At 38.3% G+C, this 19493-nt stretch overlaps 2 protein-coding genes across 3 annotated transcripts in view; both read left to right on the top strand.

The window, feature by feature from the left end:
• The window catches only part of LOC149115872 (uncharacterized), a 16216-nt gene extending 9099 nt beyond the window's left edge, over positions 1-7117 (top strand). For both annotated transcript variants that reach the window (XM_089285289.1, XM_089285290.1), the window contains 6 exons: positions 1-67; positions 900-1044; positions 2172-2336; positions 3973-4206; positions 4422-4543; positions 5682-7117. The exon at positions 1-67 is cut by the window's left edge and continues 177 nt beyond it. In XM_089285289.1, the coding sequence (XP_089141415.1) occupies positions 1-67; positions 900-1044; positions 2172-2336; positions 3973-4206; positions 4422-4543; positions 5682-5832 (884 nt within the window). In that variant the 3' untranslated portion in view covers positions 5833-7117. The remainder of the gene's footprint in view (positions 68-899; positions 1045-2171; positions 2337-3972; positions 4207-4421; positions 4544-5681) is intronic.
• A 2993-nt stretch (positions 7118-10110) lies between these two features.
• On the top strand, positions 10111-18327 carry LOC110041667 (cilia- and flagella- associated protein 210-like). Its single transcript, XM_020746977.2, has 16 exons — positions 10111-10220; positions 10297-10349; positions 10466-10621; positions 10883-10936; positions 11262-11381; positions 12341-12457; positions 12616-12704; positions 13386-13512; positions 13848-13898; positions 14578-14652; positions 15205-15248; positions 15811-15931; positions 16345-16416; positions 16849-16932; positions 17266-17346; positions 17768-18327. The coding sequence occupies exons 1-16, from the start codon at positions 10175-10177 to the stop codon at positions 18125-18127; spliced, it is 1650 nt and encodes a 549-aa protein (XP_020602636.2). The 5' UTR covers positions 10111-10174; the 3' UTR covers positions 18128-18327.
• The last annotated feature ends 1166 nt before the right edge of the window (positions 18328-19493 follow it).

Here is a 19493-nt window from a genome sequence, read left to right as displayed (position 1 = left end):
GCCACATGTACACAGGAAAAAAGACAGTTATACTAGATGCGAGTCCACAAGCTGCCCCAGCATTGAGGTACAATAACCGTATCAATATGGTTTAGTAAAAATGACGCCTAATTAAATTGTTTACAAATTCATCTTTAAGTTGAAGAAAACCGGAAAATATAAGTTTACTAAGATAGAAAAATACCAAGGAAAAAACAATAAGCCATAAAGGAACAAGGATGGAGAAGATTGGCACGTACTAAAAACGATGAACCTGAAAAGTTCTGGATAAATTTTTCAAGATGAGCAAGCCATCACGTAACTGCTTTAACTTTTTCAAGGACTACTGTAAAGCTTAATCGCGGAATGAAAATTTTGTGAGGGGCGAATTTGCCGATATTGGTAACCATGAAAAAGCCAACAGTCAGCAGTTAAGGTAAAGTCCAATAATCATGGTAACCACCTGTCTATCTGTATTATCGTGTAACACCTTGTAGTGAGAACTACCTGAAGTTCTAAGTAGTTAATATTTACGAGCAGAATAACTGACTGCCTACACCCTGTATAATGGAATAGCCTAGAACAATAATGAGCCGATTGGCAGTCAACAGGGGTTTAGAATTTCTAAAAGAAACATTAGATCATTTGTTTGGAGCCGAGCACAAATTCAGGCGTTTTCTAGATTGTTCTTCGGTTACGTCCCCGTGGTGGGACGCCGGATTACATTCTGGTTATATTCTGGCTACGCCCTGAGTATGTTTTTGGATTAAACTCGACTTTTGGAACCAAGTAACTGCGTATTCTCTGTTAAAGCTGTTATCAAAATTTATTAATTCGCAGGTCAACACATAGACTACCTCAAGCCAACTTAAAATATTGATTTTATCATTTGGCTGAAGTAAACCTCTGCTTCTTTTCAGTTTTGCAGGATTTGACGCAGTCACAGTCGCCAACAATCATTTCAACGACTTTGGTTCCGAAGGCGCCAACTTCAGCGTGGATATTCTCAAAAACATAGGGATTCAATATTTTGGTATAAGTTTTGGCAAATATGACTCATCTCAGGTACAGTTTTATCATTTCTTTCGGTATATATTCTTGGATGTGTATGTTTTATCACTTGTTGGTCTTAAACTTATATCAAAGTCCGCACTGGTGGCGATTTCTTAAAGAAGCCTAGTCACGGTATTTTGTGTCATTTTGGCCAGGTACAGAATTAACTTTAAATTTGAAGAAACCTGAAAATACTAGTTCACTAAGATAGAAAAACACAAAAAGAAATGGTAAATCATAAAAGAAAAAGGATGGTTAAGAATGGAGAAGACTAACATCGATTACAAACGACAAACTTGAAAATTTAGGCTGAACTTTTCAAGATGAGCAAACCGTGACGGTGCACCATTAACAAAAGTGATTTTGATGGGCACACATCTTACCCACGTCACATCTTCGTTAAACGATGGAAATTAAGGCTGCGACATTGATGGCTGAAGGTTGACGTTTTACTGAGCCTCTTACATAATTAGCTCGTGAAGATTTCCGGGCAGGTGGGGCTCGTTAGTTCTTGGGTCAACAGCGTTATTCCAATACAAGCTGAACAACACTCTTTAAGGCGCAGATCCATGATCACCGGAGATCGACGGATGCCGATGATGTGAAGGTTAATTACGTTTTTATGACTGTTAGTCTGTCTCGGCTATCTTCTGTGCCGCTCTCCCTTGGATATAGGATCTTGATCTGAACTAAGGACTCATTCCTTGTGGTAAAATTTTGAAGTTGTCCTTCGGTAGTGTGTTGGGTGATTAGATTGACGATTTCAATTGAGGCCTTTTTGTATTCCTTGACCATGCTGTTACAGTAGCTCGGGGCCTCAATCAAATCGTCTGTTTTGTCCTTCTGTTAAGTAAGTGCAAGTCTGTTAGCTAATATCATTCTTTCCGAGTGAACCATGTTATGCATTTGGTAAGAGCCCGATTTAATTTCTGTGTTCCTCCTGCTCTTACGAAGTCTTGCTAACAGACGCGTCTTGGAGCAGAGCAAAATCACAGAAGCTGACAGCAAGGGTCATGATTTTACAGGTCTTCCCGTTCCTTTATCATCTCATACGGAAGAGTCAGTTTCAACAATCCGACATCCCGTCTATAGACACATTGAAATTTATCTTACATCAATTGTTTGCTCTCTTGTTATAGGAACCTCTGATCCTGGAAAGAAACGGCATCAAGATAGGATTTCTTGGTTACTGTGACATCATATCCATAAACAAAAACTGCACAGAAATGAGGATGTTGTTCAATTCTGGTCCTGCTGTTTATCGAGATGATATTGCCACTAGAGACGTCAACAATCTAAAGAAGGTTGTTGAAATATTTTAACTTCTAATCAGTTGTGCTTATACTAAAAACTTGTGACTTTCTGTTATTTCTTGGTTGAATACTTACAATATGAAATTTCATAAGCTTGATGAAATAACGATCCTTTTTGGTATCTCCGATGACAACCCAGGGAATTGTTTGTTAAATCATATAATCATTCTTGGAAAATATATCATTTATTTATGCCGTTGTAAAAATATCAAGCCGTCTTTATCCTTACTGAAGGCCAAAACAAAAGAAACTAAAAAACTAGCACTTTTAATTGCAAACAAGAACAATAAAAAATCTATTCATTAAAAAAATGGCAAAACATGTTGTCGTAAATATTTCAAGTTTCTCAATAGCTTAGTAGCAGGTATATAATTTTATATGCATATACTGATTTATAAATGTATCCGTACAAATTAGTATAGGTTTTTATTATATGACTGTGTCTCACAAGGACTGAGAACTACCGAATTCTCGAATTTGATTGGCTTAAATCGATATTGACCGCGGTCTAGATTTTCCCATTTAGACCGGTTACGTTTTGGATGAAAAAATGTTAACCTAAAATACAAAAATATTGACTATTTTCTTCTACAAATATTAGTGGAAACGACAAAAAGCCTAATGAAAAAAAAAGTAAAGAGGACAAGCAAACTTTGGCATATTGAAATTCAGCTCATCGCCGTTCGCAAGCAAAATGTCAGCTAGTACAAACCAGTTACATTAAACGAATTATTTGTTTCTTGTTTGCCATATAATAAACATCTTATTAACCGAGCTCAGTCGGTCTGTATGGGAGAATCTTGACTCGGTCGTGTGTACAGTCCTTGGTCAAGATTCTCCCATACAGACCTCCTGCTCGGTTAATAAGAGCTAAATATTATCAACCGTAGGTAGGTAGGTAAAGTCTGCTTCCGAGCCAAGTGGCCCATCAGGCCGGAGGTTATCCCGGTTTCTGTAGCATGAAGCGACTAGGAGTATTTCTACTCCCCCCTGGATGGGATGCTAGTCCATCGCAGGGTTACCCCCAGCATTAAGTTTGCCGGTACCCATTTATACACCTGGGTGGAGAGAGGCACTGTGAGAGTAAAGTGTCTTGCCCAAGAACACAACACAATGTCCCCGGCCAGGGCTCGAACCCGGACCGCTCGATCCGGAGACGAGCGCACTAACCATGAGGCCACCGCGCCTCCCTATTATCAACCGTACCGTTAATTAAATCTAGCTGACTGTGAATGTAATGTAATGTAAATTCGTAATTAGCGTTAGTGAATAGTGTAAGCGTTAACGTTAGTGTAACTAACTATGTTATTGTTTGTATCCCTCTTGTAATTGTGTTTTAAGCAATAATAAAAATTAAAAGTCATCCTTTCCGATACTGATCCAGTAAACCTAAATATAATCAGTTGGTAAGGGCTGAAATTGCCTAAAATTGGCTGACCTAGCCCTTTAACTGCTGAACCTTAACAGGCATATCCTTTTATATGTAACGGCAGAGTTGTGCAAAGGGCTTGTATTGCTGAAAGAGGTTGCCAGACAACTGATCTGCCACCTCCAGCAATTAGTAATTCACTGACATTACCAACCATAGGAAAGCACTAACAGTGATTTTTTGATTTAACTCTCGAAGGCTAACGTGGACATCATAGTTGTCTTCATCCACTATGGTGAAGAACTCTATCTAAGACCACTTCCGTACCAACTTCATATAAACAAACACCTAACGTCTCTTGGTGTGCAAATCATCATTGGAGCACATCCGCACGTGCTGCAACCTCATTATATCAAGGACAACAAACTGATAGCATACAGCCTCGGGAATTTCTTGTTTCACCCAAAGGAGACGATGGGTGGAAGCGATCCGGTAAGGTTTTTGATGGCTAATAATAATTGAGAAATGGAAAAGATGTTCCCCGTGTCTCTAACGAGTTATAAAAACACGAGTGGAAGTTTCGAAGAACAAGAAATGCTTTTGCATAATTATTTCGTTAACTTTGCTATATTGTTTGCTCTCTCCTTTCTCCAGTTTTCTAACAGTTTCTAGTTGTTTATTCTGCTTTAATTCCTTTTGTTTCGCAGAGCGTTTATGGAAGACTAGGCAAAAGACCCAATAAATTCTTGATAGAGTCGTTCGAACACTACGTCCTCAGAAACTGTGAGAGTGTGAGAGCAACCCAGATGTTGAAAGTAACTATATCTAGGTACGTATTAATTAAGGGGTAAACATGCTTAGAGATACTTCAAGCTAGCCTGAAGCAAACAACAGTCTTGCTTCCCAATTCAGGCGGTTTTCAATTGAGTGTCGAAAATAATCGGGCAATTACTTTGGTTTTGGTTTTGGCTTTGGTTCTACTTCGGTTTGGCTGAGTAGTCTTTTTGGTAAGTAGTTGGTTTGGTTTTGGTTTTACGACACTCTATGAAAACCGCTCCATCATCCAACGTGGAAAATAATTTAGCATGAAAATTGTCTTGCCATAATCATCCTTTGCACTCTTTTTTTTTTTTAAAAAAAAAAGGAAAAATATATAATTTTCATGCCCAGACTGGATATTCTTATTTTTCTGCCCACTTTAGACTAAAAATATTATTGTCTGCGTTCTTAAATAACAGTGCATGTGTTTGAGTTAAATAAATCGGACGTGACAAGGAATTGAACTATCCGATCGATATAACTGTGTGGTGTCTGTTTTGTGGTACATTGTGCACGTGCTTTTTAGCGCACTTTTTCTCGCCATTTTGTTAGCCAGTTATGTTATGCTAGAAAACAAATATTACGATTTTTAAGGCAAAATAAAATTAAACTTAGAAACATGTGATTTTAATGTATTTTATTTCCCATCAACCCGCAAAAAAGTGTCCTAAAAAATTAACAAAATCTCAACATATTCTCAGAAAATATCGCCAATTTTAACCTCGATATTTTTATAAAAAACGAATATTACTAAAAAAAATGTGTATTGGTTTATCTGGTAATATATGATGACGTTTAACCTGGACAAACATTGCCAGGCAGTTCAGAGCTCGGTTACACATCAACAAAGCGTCCTCAAAACGGACGGTACCCAAGGGCGTAGCCAGGGGGACCTGGGGTGCCCGTGACCCCCCTCTTTGTAAGCTATTTTTAAGCAAACAACCTACAACGGGTGGCGAAAACGCTATCACAATCTGGTAAACACCCTCACTTTGACACAGTGTGACCCCCCACCCCCTCCCCCCCGCCCCGCTTCCTTTGAAAAATCCTAGCTACGTCCCTGGTATTCAGGAATAAGCCGCCTATCTACCTGAAAGAAAGTACAATCCCAATAATATCTAATTTCTATAATCCTTCGTTTCTTTCAGAGATGGTGTTGTGAGGGCAAAATATCTGCCCCTGAAGATTGCATTTGATCCGAAAACCAGACGGATTCATCCTAAACCAAAAAAGAACCCGGGATGGGTTACTGTTTGTGGGGATGAGGATAAACAATGCCAGAACTTTGATACGTGTTGAAAACAATTTATCAGAACTTCTTAAATCCATTTCAGTCAGGCACCTTTTTAGTTATAATGCCTTCGAATGTAGCGCTCGATACATTTTATACCAGCGTGCTTTATAGGGAAATTGTCTAAGGGAGTAGTAAAGATATTTCACATTCATAATTTAATTATAATCGTTACTCCCCGTAAAATATTTTTAGGAACATTTTGACAATTTACTGACCCAGACTGGAATTCACCAGAACTCAGATGCCGGGCTCATAAAACTATTAAATCACCGACAAAATCACCAACCATATCAGTAACATCCGCATAAAAGCAAGTCAAAAAGTAGGAGTATTATCGAGACTGCGAAATCTAATACCTTACAAAGCAAAACTGATAATCTACAAATCATCCATCCTGCCTCACTTAACATATTGTCATCTCGTATGGCATAATTGCAGATCTTCTGACAGCAGGAACATAGAATGGATTCAAGAAAGTGCACTTAGAGCAGTATTTAACTCCCATTCAGAAACATATGAAGACCTTCTGGTTCGAGCAGAGCTACATTCACTACTAAATCGTAGACTACAAGATATCGCTATATTAATGTAAAGTAAAATATGGCCTTGCGCCGAGTATTGTTGACGAACTATTTAAGCAGAAAAATACTAGTTATTCACTTAGAAATAGTGATTCTGATATCACTACTTTTAGTACTATAAACTATGGAAAACATTCTCTAAGATATCAAGGACCGCGCATATGGTCGAAACTAGATAATAAATTGAAAGGCTCTCTGAATATCGAATTTGTAATCTTTTAAAAAGAACATTAGGAAAAAAGACCTCACGTCTTTTCTGTACAACGACAATAATTGCTGTAACCTCTGTAATTCTTAAAGACTACCTATAATATGCCTACTTTTTTCATGTACTACTTATAGATGCGTTTTTGCAGATTGATTGTATATACACTTCTTTTGTTTTTTTACTTATTTAATTGTAAATAATTTAATTTATTTTTTTGTTGTGTCCCCAATTAGTAGTTAATACTAAATGCATTGACTCTTCAATAAAGCTGTTATTGTTATTATGCAAAATGATTTATTTTCATTAGTACTACGATTTGTTTGCATTCACCAGAACTCAGATGCCAGGCTCATACTACTATTAAAATCATCCATGTAATATGATTTATTTTCATTAGTACTAGGATTTGCTTTTAGATCAAGTTATATTACAGAAAAAAAAAACATTATCGTCGTCGTTTTCCATCAAACGGTCAAAAGCAGTTATTACATTATCAGTAAACTCGCAAAGAAGGTAATTCTAAGGCCCCGTTCACACTAGGCCAATTTGAAGACGCAGCTTTGTTTCTAGCGGAGGTCCGGCGGCCCGAAGGGCCGCCAAGCGGAGACCCATACTCATATAGGAAAGAAAAGGAAACCCATGAGTTGATTTTCTCATGGTTATCATGGCTAGCGGTATTGCTCGTGGGCACGTACGCACGACGACGGCGACGACAGCGACGACGGAGTCGCGCAACATGGCGGCCATACTCCAAATAATAGCTCGACATGCGGCCTTGGTTTACGGTGTACTCCTTTGATGTTGGACATCCGTGTTATGATCAATTGACACCTGTCAAAACAAGGTATCCGCTGACCAGTATCACGTGACCATATCGCGGGATCAAGTTTAGTGCTCATCGAGGTCACGTGTATTTTTGCTGGTTTTCCATTAGATCGCGGGCTCATCTCAGGTTAACTTGTTGAAAACTGGGCAGGATTGTTCGGAAGCCGGTTAACGCTAACCCAGGATTAAAAGTTAACCGAATTATAACTTTTTCTTCTATACAAATGTATTTTGCTACCTTGTTTTGTCTATATAGTGATTATTAAAACCCAAAACAGAAGGCCAAACAATATACAGAAAACCTCAACGCAAAGTTACAAAACTCAAATCAAAATTCTACCTTCTCCTGGGTTAGTTTAATTTGGCTCTGAACAACCCGGCCCAGGAGCTACGCTTTTAGGCTGGCAAAAAACTATATATTATGGTTAGGCCTACCGTCCACACTAATCCGTCACGAAAACGGAGCTTTTCAAAATGCTCTTCAGACTGGAAAACGCCGCCTTTTCGTTTTCGTGTGGACGTAAAACATTTTGAAAACACAGCTTTTCGAAAATGATGACGTTACACTAATCATGTGATTTCCTGCCCGAGTTTAATTTTCACACAAATCCAAAATGACCGGTGATTGGTGCGTTTTAAAATTCCGCCGGCGTCAGGATTTCAGGACGAAGTACCTTTGAAAAACGCCGTAACGGTTTTCTATTTTGTCCGACGTCGTGAACGGGGCCTAAGGCATTCATCATAATTAGAAATATATTTTTATTCAACATTTCAAAAATGTCAAGGTAAAGAAATAAACTATTAAAGCGAATGTGTGACTAAAAATATTAGACTGACAGTGTGAAAAATATCATCAAGACTGGTTCAAAGTTCAGTGTGTCACGCATGACAGTGATTCAGGGACGGGGCGATGTCATTTTCGTGTCCCGTCCAACTGACACAAAACAATGACTTCAGCCACGATTCGACTTATACCATTCGAGCAGAGGACAGCGTTTAACCTCGTCCCCAGGGTTTTCCCTTAAGATTGGGAAAGGGGAAAAAAGGAAAAGCCCTGGTAACGAGGTTGGCCAGCTCACTGCCTCCTTTCTCAGATGGTGTACCCTCCCGAAAATAAACCTTCCGAGTAAAAAATGATTTTACACTGTCACGCCACCAAACTGGTGGTAAAGTTAAGAATTTGAGATATGATAGAGGACTGTGCGTTATTTTAAAGAAATGTTTCACTTAAATTTATAGGACTGTGTATGAAGACGCTATCTTACGTCCCACCGAGGAGGCGGCCGTAAAGTAACAGAATATCTGTCATTGAGTTTTGCTATTCAAGCGAAAATGTTTCTCACTAGATCTCTGGTACCTGCTAATTAAAACTTAGTTCAATGCAAGGACCGTTCAGTTAGCACACAGCATCTTTAACCTAGCTACGCGACAGCTTCTTAGGCCGCCATTTCAATCTCAGGCAGCGCAAAAGCTTGAAAATTCAAAGGTGCTCTATAACAAAACGATATATATCTGATGAATCGGAAGAATCAGAAGAATTGGCTATTTTTTATTTTTATTTTGGAATATGCAACGTCACATGCAAACCAGCAACTCACATCCAGATATAGCGTGATTCCGTTGAGCATCATTGCTGCCTTGCGCATATTTTTCGCGTCTTTTGTTGTATTCTCGTACTGTTCATGCAAAATTTCTAAGTGATCTGGGCCATTGAGTAGGGGGTACACATCAAAACACTCCATTTTTTCAAACCCCAGGCTTTTTCCGTGGCTAAGATTTAATTACAAACTATGGCAAGGTAAACACTTCTAGAAAGGTTAAAGACCAAAGATTATTAAAAGATATATTTTGTACCTTAAAACTGTATTGTAACCTGACAACGGCTGATTAACGGCTGCCGCCTGCTGAAGAATACCAGGACTTACTTGAGAAAAGATAACTCCCACGTGAATTGATTAAAATGAATAATTTTTACATTTTTTAAAAGACCAATAGATTACTGTTTTAAGCATAGACATTTTTGAATAGTTAAAAAGCACATGAAATGGCGACCAGTCAAATCTGATACAGAAAATCTGGCATAGACCAGCATACGTTTCAATGCATAACTTCGACAAAATGCACTGGATGGACAAGTTCTAAGCTTAAAGCACAGAACCTACTTAGAACAACAAATCCTGAAAATTTCAGCTCAATTGGACAAATCGTTCTCGAGATATCTTTTCTCAAAGGCAAAAATAATTCGTTTTGAGAAAACAAGCTTTGAACTTACAGTGACAGAAATGTTTCTCAAAATATAACTTTAATACCTTAAGATACAAATTTTGGCAAAAACAAGAATTCGATCTTTTACATAATTTTCATGTGTAACCCCGCCTTAAAGTTTTAGAGAGTTGTAAATACTCCTTCTTCGATCCATCATGAATCACCCTTTAAATAAATTCCCTGTGGATTATAACGTCACCGGTCGCTCATACTGAAAATAAGTCAGGATCATATCGATATATTTTTTCGCTGTAGTTTTTCGTCCCTTAGACCCGATTTCAAGGCGTTATGTGATCCCGCGTTCGTTGCTCAACGGAATAAACGGACTATTCGTCCCCAGGCTTCCCCCGGCCCCGCGTTTTAGGTCATTTCGACCCAGTCTCCCACTGTTTATGAAATGTTGCCTTGGAAGTCGCCTTGGAAACGAAGGCAAACTTCTGACCACTGCAAGAAGCAACTCCAACCAAGATGGCGTCAAGAATCATGCATGGTCGGCGAGAAGGCCAAACAAGAGGTAATCTCGTCTCGTAAACGCTTATTTTTGAGTGATATGTGAAATTAAGTTATTTTTCTACCTTTTCGTCGTTTAGAAATGGGTGGAACAAATATAAGTGTCATTCCTGAAGGAGTTGATCCGCGAGAGGTGAGATAGAGTTTTACTGTCGACGAGACACAAGTTTCTTGAAATCTGTCGTCCAGTTGTTTCTGTCGCTCAACAAAGGAATCTGTCCTTACTCTCATACAATGATCTGTTTTTAGGTAACAGTTCTCCAGCCAGAAGCATGGAGGCGAATACAAAATAGTCTTTCGCATTATAACGAAGAGCAAATGCGATTGCAAGCGAAGAGACAGGAAAGGGAAGAACTCCATGCTCTGTCGAAGGAGTCGGTAAAACATTGGGAAAATACGATCGAGGTATGATATTTTCGAATTTAGTGTGCGCGTTTCTTTTCGTAAAGGCTTATTTTAGGGAAATGAATTTAAAAAGTGATGGATCAAGTAAAGATCTGTTAAAACTCTTGAAAGGCAATAACGATTTTTTTGATCATACTTTTAATACATGCAAGCTTGTCTTCCCCAGTAACAAGCACGATGAAAAATTGAAATTTCTACTAGACACTCAACTAGTTAACAACTTAAGTAAGATCCTATTCTCATTTCAACATATTATTGCAGGGACAAAGACTAAAGAAGCTACAAGCTCGGAAACTCAGAGAAGAGAAGGAGGAGGTAAGGAAAAAAAACAAATCTTAAATGTGTAAAGCCACAGTTTACTTCATGATCTTGCTTTGCAACTGAGCTGTTTCTTTAGAAAAAGATGAAAAAAATCAGTCATCTTTGCCAACAATAAAGTCACCTACTTCAAAATTTTGTGAATACTCCGATTCATGTAAGAAATCTCTAATTAATTTCATGGCAAAATATGTAAAAGTACAAATACATTGAGCGTCAGGACGTAGGGTTGATACAGTCCCTCAGTATGACCATCACTCTTGGTTACTAAGATCTGGACGGCAATTAAATTAACTCTTAACTGTAAAAATCCTTTTAACAGGAGGAAAGAGTTAAGATTGACATAGAAGAAGCTAAACACCAGGCACAGAAAAGAAAGGAGGCCATTGAGAGAGCGAAGACCCTTCAGTACTACCAGACTGATAGAGTGAAGACATTCCATGTAAGAACTGATGTTACTGTAAACAGATGACTTCCGCAATAGTAAATATATACATGTAGTTACAGCTGTTTCAACAAAGTGATGTCCTGCAGAAGCATAAAAGCACACCCAACAATGCTGATTGGTAAATTATGCTTTTGCACTTTGGTAGGGCAACTTTTTCAAAACAACTGTATGTGCATGTACATGTAGATGTACACTGTATATTAGATGGTTCAAACTATGTCCAGGATTGTGGGATGTGGGCCTCGCCCCTGGAGGCAAGTCTGGAACTTTTATTCCAGGGTGGCTACCCCCAGTACCCTCTGATCTGTATTCCCCCCAGGATGGCCCCCTTCCTGGGCCCCAACTCCCTAGTCTTGCATGTCCCTGCCACCTAAATTTCACCCACAACCAGTGTGTCAGTTTTGCTGATGTAGTACCCTTGGTGGCAACTCAGACCAGGCCTTGAAAGAGGATCATTAACGTTAGATGGTTCAAATATTTGTGTCCAACAAGACTTCAGAATCCTGTAGAATGATAAACACAGAGCTGTACATACATGTACATATTTGTACAGCCCTAGGACACTATCCTTGTGGGAGAAAAAGTGGACTCGTGGTTAGTGCACTTAACTCCGGTTTCAGAGGTCAGGGTTTGAACCCTGGCAGGGGACATTATGTTGCATTCTTGGGCAAGGCTCTTTACTCTCACAGTGCCTCTCTCAATCCAGGTGTATAAATGATACCAGTGAGTTTAATGCTGGGGGTAACCCTGCAATGGACTAACATCCCATCCAGGGAGGAGTAAAAATACTTCTAGTCACTTCATGCTACAGAAACCAGAGATACAGACACCATAAATCTTGTTTACAATCAGCATTGATCACATAATGCAAAGCAAAAACAGAACATTTTCAGTGTCCCTGTATATCTACAGCTCATGTTATGTTCAATGCCTTTTTGATTCTTTATTTTTAGGGTGCACTGCTGCTAACAGAGGTTCTTAAGGAGAGAGATGCCCAGATTGAAATGAAGAATGGCAAGCTTGATGCTGAGAAGATCAGAGAGGCACATCTTCTGCGACTACAACAAAGGGTAAGTGATGGGACTATTCAATCTATAAAAATGTATCTGCTCAAAAACACAAGTACTGTACACTGTTCATCTTTAAAGTTGCTAGTCTACTGTGTTTGGAAAAGATGAAACAAGAGAATGTAGAGTTGTTGACCTGCTGTTTGCATGTTTTTCTCTAGCAACGTGAAGAGGCTATCATGGAGGACCAAAAGAGGGCATTGAGAAGATACAACGAGAGGAAAGCAGTGGCAGATTTCCAAAACCTCCAGTAAGTGCTGCTTGTAGCACATTACAGGACATACATTGTATGATCACCTAGTGACTGTGAACTGCTTACGAACAGCTACTATGCAAGTGTATTATGAAAAATCAGATATCTGAATTGTGGAGAAATATATAATGACAGTAATGATGACTGCAGTTATGTGCTTAAGTTGTCATAGCTGCATTAATCATTCATGTCTCTATGAACAGCTACTATATACTGCACATGCACAGTTACATGACTAGTGGTATAACTGCATGCAGTACAAGGAAGAGTACATTTAGCTTTACGGCTTTAGTTATGCATAGCTCTGGTGACAATATTATTTTCAAGTATCCTGGAAAGGAGGTTAATCAGGATCTTATCAAAAAGTTTAATTAAGACCCTCACAGATCCTGGTCAAGATCTTTAAGGATATTGACTTTTTTTGTTGGGGGGGGGGGGGGGGGGGGTGAGGGGTACAGTTATGCAAGTCATGTATATCAACAGGAAGAAAACTTGACATTAATATTTGGGTCAAAACTCAAACTAACAAGTGATACATGCACATATACACTTATCTCTTGTGTTGTAGTAATGACTGGGTACATGCAGTTTCATTTTAGTTAGTCAGTAAAAATTTCTTCAAGGTATTCATAAGCTATAAATAAATCACAACATTCTTTACCTCATGAATTTTTGTAGAATTCTTGATCACATTGAAGAGTCTAAAAAAGCAAAGCAACTTGACACTGAAGAAGGAGAAAACATTAAACAACAAGTGGATATGTACATGGCGGCTAAACAAGCCATTGAGGAACAACGACGGAAGGTAATTGTTAAAAATAACATTCTTTGTACCTAAGATAATTTATTTTTAATTTTTGTTATTCCGGTGTTTTTGTTTAGCAGGGGTTTCATTAAGGGTCAAGCACCAGTCAAATTGACCGGCTTTGACCACGTAGAGGAACATGTTTCTTATAAAGAAGTTCACTTCAAAGACTTCTGCCCACCTGTGAAAACCAGATGCTCTCCTGCTGAAAATGGTAGTGAAACCCCTGAAATAGGGAATTGGATTGCTTATAAGACTGTTTATGATATAACACATACATTTGTACTGGAGAGAAATGGTTGTCTGATCGGCTTTTGTGGTGTTGTTTTTTCAAGGATAAAAAGGAGATCATGGAAGAACATCAGAGGCAGTTAGCTGATAGAGAAGTAAGTACACAATGATAAAAACCTCTAGATTGACTTTTAATCAAGCACATTTCCTGTTAGCATTGAAAAGATCCTGTTTGGAGTTAAAGCCCCTGGAGAGCCTCTACTCAAAGCATGCCTTTGTGTGTAACTATAGACCTCTGGATTTATGAAAACCATTGTTAAAAATAATTTCTCCCTATCGGTCTAGTCTTTCTTTCTTCTCTTTTGTTTTTCTGGATAAGGACTAATATCAAAGTAGACGATATACATGTAAAAATTCAAAGGAATGTCTGACTCCATCTTTTTTTCCCTCTACTCTCTTGTCTTCCTTATTGCACTTTCCTCCTTTTTTGCACCTTTAGGGCTTGTAGAATCCACGCACATAGCTCACTTAGCTAATGTAAAGAATGCACTTTGCATTGTTGTTGTTGTTGACCACGTTTCTTAAATCCAGTCATACATTCAGGTACATTAGATTTAGTTGAGCTTAGGAGCAGGTACCAGGTACCTCACTTCTATCCCCTTTTTGGACATTTACCATTCCCAAGGCCAACATATTTCTATAGACAAAAAATGCAATATTTGCATATACATGGAAAGGGCAGCCTCCAACATTTTTCATTTTTTAATCCCTGTCAAGATGTACACTTTTGTTATAGGTCATTTGCTAACTTGAGTGATCCCTGGTTTTGTGTAGGCCAGACATCAAATAGAACAGAAGAACATTGAAGAGGAAGAGGAAGAAATTCGACAGTTTGGTCAGGCTAAAAAGGTAAAGATGATCATGAACAAATCTTTGTTGCAAATATTTGTGTATGGGAGTGTAAAATCCGGCAAAAGACTTGTGAACCTGCCTAAAAAGTGCCACAGTAATTGTATCAAACTTATAGCCAGTATCCTGTTTCAGTAACTGTCCAAGTGGCCAGAAATGTCTACATGTAAAATATGTACATTTTAATTAATACATTGAGTATCCCCAAAATGCTGTACAAAGCTCTTCAATTATGTTGGCCAAACATGCGTCAACCAAATGTACAATCATGAACAATGTTAGAAATTCTTGTGCAAATACTATGTCCCAAATAAAATAGTGTTCGTTTGCTATGATTGAGAAATATTTGCAGGCAGTTAAAAAGCTTCTGTGCATTTTAAACTACGGATAGTTTAACAGCTTTAAAAAAAGAGGGGCTATAAACGGTCTGCAGATGGGGCCACCCAGTGAACCGTTATTTGTAACTGGAAGAATTAAAAACAGAGTATTTGGCAGAAATTCTGACGAACTGCTCCCTAATATTAATGGCTGTATTTTCGTGTTATTCTGCAGAAAATGGCGAAGATGCGTAAAGAGAAAGAAACAGAACTGTTTAGGTAAGTATTTCATTTGATTTGTCTAGTCATATCCGACCAATCACAACAAACATGAACAATGCAATGAACCAATGCCATGCACAATTTTTAAGAAAAACCTTATAAGGTTCTTAATGGATAAACATTTTTAGAAAAAAGTGACAGTAGGTAGTTTTGGTAGTTTTTAATAGTTTTAATTATTGTATATTTTATATTTTAGATCTGTGATACTTGTATTTCTTATTTTAGATTTTAATACTTTTTATTTTATAGAGGACCTTATTATTATTATTACTATTATTATTATTATTATTATTATTATTATTATTATTATTATTATTATTAACCTATCACAACTTGAAGCAAACACATGCTACCGGAGCCAAGCGCGGGAAAACGCGTTCAGACCAAGTCACAAGTGGTTTTGGAACTTGTTTATTGGCTGAAATAAGTGCACACTTGCTGTTATCAAAACTTTTTACAGAGTTCAACAAACGCCAGTTTTTATCATCAATCGTTGTTGTTGTTGTTGTTGTCTTTGTGGCCGTTTAAAGTGATAAGTTCTGCTGATTTCTGTTTACAGAGCGTTCCAAGATCACACTGGACGAATGCGAAAGAAGCTCGCTAATCAGAAACAACAGCAAGTCGATGATGAAGATGACAGAATAGCAAAGGCTGTAGCAGAAAGGGAAAGCAAACGCGAGGTCAGTCGACACAAATCTTTGATTCCATTTTCTTAGCGAACGGACAGAAAGTGAAACTGCCTCACCTCTTGCACTAGTACTAGCAAGAGAATTTGCAAAGGCTAGCATTTTTAGGGGGCACACCCACTATCATCACTACATTTGCTCGTTGCTGCCTAATAAGCGATAAAAATGTAAGTTGGAGGTGTCTGTCTAGACACATTGCTCCAATCGATGAGAGCAAAGTTCTTTACCAGCCAGTTCCAAATCAACGTAAGCTTCGCACTTTTTTTCTACAAAAGGTTGGACCAGATGGATCAATTCATGGAGAAAACAAAACGATACAGTATTAAATGAGTGAATGGCAGGACAAATACAGTTCGTTCTTTGGAAGAGACTTGTTTATTCATGCTTCTTGGTCTTTGTTCTTTTAGGCGGAAGAGAGACAAAAATACGAGTTCGACATGAAGACGAAAAAGGAAATTCATGATCACAGGATCTACATGGTAAACTGTTTTGTTTTTTTTAGAATGCTTTTTTATCTTATTTATCCAGTGTAAGCCCAGTTTATTTGTTTTGAACAGGGATGTACATGTACCGTTATCAATTTTTTTTTTGATTAACATATGACAGAAGCAATTCTCAAGAGGTGGCAAAGTTTCGTGTATTACCTGTTTTCTTCTTTATTTGATAGCTATACTACAACGATCTCATCTACAGTCATGTAGATGAAGACTTGATCTGATCGACAGCTCTTGATTTTGTCTGCTTTAATGGGCAATCTATTTTAGCGGCGAATAATCCTTCTCCAAGGTTAATTACAAACAAATTGACTGTGCGGAAAGAAACATGTGATTAATCTCTAGTACAATGTACTGTAAATTATAACGTTATTTTCTCACTCATTCTTAACCGTTATTGCCTTGTTTTCGTTGTAGATGAAAGAGAATGAACGGCAAGCCATGGAGGAAGCCAAGAAGGATCGTGAAATACTTCGAAACAGAGTGGAATCTGATAAACTGGTATGTTCAATCCGCAACCCTTAACTTAACAATTATTCCACTAACGCGCGTTGGATATGAGATGGTCGATAGTCTTTAATATTTCATATCTAACAAGTGTAGTGGAATTATTGTTTTATTAAAGACGTCCCAAAAATATAGAAAAGTAAAGTATAATAAAAATAAAAACGCGCGAAAAAGTTACGCGTACACTCACCATATTCGTAGAGCATGGTATATTGGCCCATATACCACGATGGCTAAGCCAATGAAAACTCTTGAATTGCATTAATCAGTGATCAATTGAGCGAAGGTGGCCAACATTCTAACTGTTTTGTTTCTTTTGTTGCTTAGTATCACTTGAAACAAGAAGAGAAGCGCGTTGAACAACTTGGCGAATGCAAGAAGTTGAAAGAGTTCCAAACGCAGCAAATCGTAAGTTCTTTTAGAGTAAGAAGGGGTTTTGTATGTAAGTACTACGGTAACACGAAAATTCGACGATATTGTTCGGTAAATGCTTATGATGGGACCGAGACGAAACGTATTCCTCATCTAATGCACCAGCAAGAAACCCCGAGGAAAGGGTACAAATTCAATAAGCTAGAACATTTTGCAATTATATAGTGTACAAGCTGTTTATATAACAAAAGCTTAATAAAAAAAAAAAGTGGACGAACACTAGGACTGACAAACCTAGAATGACTTAACTCTCCAGACAAATGCCTAAATAGTCCCGTAAACGTCCCGTGACACCCTCCGACTAATTGTCCATTATCCCATTGTCCCGTCTGACTAATTCGTCCCTCAATCGTCAGAAATCACTTGACCTAAGCAAGCCTTTCTATTTTGTTACCAGGGAGAACTGAAAGACCGAGCGCAACAAGCCAGAGCGGCAGAATTAGACTTGGATAACCGCAACGGGGCCCTACTCAAGGAGGAAGAGGTGCAATTCCAAGAATACGCCAGCAAGGTCATTGCTGAGGCCAAGGCGCACGACCGTAATCCATACCCACTTATCAAAGCTGCCCGAGAAGGACCCGGAGGGGGCCGAGGGCCGAAATTTGATGGCAAAAAGGGGCTTCGACCAAGTTACCTTGTATGTGATGGAACCGGCGTGCAATTGCCCAATTACTCCGATGAGACAGTACAGGGTTCACATACTAAAATTTACGGCAATCCGGGCCACAGCAGAAAGCGACTGGGTTTCACCTGGTGAATTTTATCAACAGCTCTGATGAATTCGAACTTGTAAATAGACTTTCATTCATAAAAATAGTTTCTTGCAGGTAGTTTTTGTAAAGAACTGCATTCAACTTCATCGACGTTGTAAAACCTTGTCTGTTCTACTTGCGCACGTAAAAAGTGAATTATATGATCACTGATGTATTGGTTGTAAATAAAACGAGTTCAAAAGAATTGCTCTTCCATTGTTCGGATTTTGTTCCATCACGAAATGGCCACATTAAATGAGTTGACGGTACTTTTCAAGTGGTTGGTTAAACACAGTAGTAGCAGAGGCTTTAAGAACGATTCTCGAGGTAACGCAACCTGGAGTAATTCCACTTTTGGAAATGCGTGAAACACTCCTGACATAACAACAAGGTGGCTACCAACTTTTCCCTACTTGAGTTCTGGACGTAAATAATTATTGAATGACTTGATAACCCAGATAGCCGCCCAGCAGTATTAGAACTAATTGAATTAAAGCTTAAATACATTTATACAGTCGAACCTGTATATAACGGCCCTGTATTAAGCGGCCACCCTCTGTTAGGCAGTTCTCAAAGTCCCCAGTTTTCGCTCTTACAAACGCTGTATTTGTTACCTGTATTAGGCGGCCACCTCTATTAAGGTGGCTGAACACAGTTTTCGATACTTGTGTTTCATTCACCTTCTTCTCTAAAACCCTTGATCCCTCGGTCGTCAAAAATGGCAGCAAGTAAGTTAACAACACAAACGTTGGTTTTTTGATGATTAAGCTGACGTAAGTGCTGTTGCCATGGCAACATGAATAAATATAAACAGGCCTTTAAGGTGGCTCTATATAGTATTTCACAAAGCTTTGGATATTAAATATGCATAAGTAATTTCTCCCTTGGCAAATGTTTACAACATAGCACTCGGTAGAAGGTCAACAATAAAAAACCTACAGCCTTAAGCTACGTATGGAAGACACTTTCAGAACCTAAATGTTGTTGCTATGGCAACTACTCATAGAAATGCTTGGCTTGTTTTTTTAACCTACCTGACTTCTAGACGGTGTTTCTAGGTTTCTACACGGTGAATTTTCTTTGTTTTGGGGGAAACACAGTTAACACACAAGGAGTTTCAACTAACAAAGCTACAAGAAAATCTGTACATAATTTTCGTAGGAATTCGCAATTTTCGTTTTTGACGCATACTACATTAATGTATGTATAAAATTTGATGATTTTTGCTTAACAGCGAGAAAAAGAAAAATTCTATCCATGTGCCAATTTTCAAAAAAATTCACCGTCTGGAACGCGCTTAATATGCGTTTTAGATCACCCAAAGACCCCTGTATTTTCGTGACGTCATCAAAATAGAAATTCTTCAAGTTA

This window comes from Orbicella faveolata, unplaced genomic scaffold, assembly GCF_042242905.1.
Source record: "Orbicella faveolata isolate gen_17 unplaced genomic scaffold, um_ofav_v1 contig_13, whole genome shotgun sequence".
Taxonomy (NCBI): domain Eukaryota; kingdom Metazoa; phylum Cnidaria; class Anthozoa; order Scleractinia; family Merulinidae; genus Orbicella; species Orbicella faveolata.
This window is presented reverse-complemented; position numbering and strand designations above follow the sequence as displayed.

What these genes read in the sequence shown, in the direction of transcription:
- LOC110041667 (XM_020746977.2), top strand. Translation starts at nt 10,175, where the DNA reads ATGGCGTCAAGAATCATGCATGGTCGGCGAGAAGGCCAAACAAGAG. An exon ending in GCGAGAAGGCCAAACAAGAG is followed by an intron (nt 10,221 to 10,296) that starts GTAATCTCGTCT and finishes TTCGTCGTTTAG; the next exon opens with AAATGGGTGGAACAAATATA. An exon ending in AGTTCCAAACGCAGCAAATC is followed by an intron (nt 17,347 to 17,767) that starts GTAAGTTCTTTT and finishes TTTTGTTACCAG; the next exon opens with GGAGAACTGAAAGACCGAGC.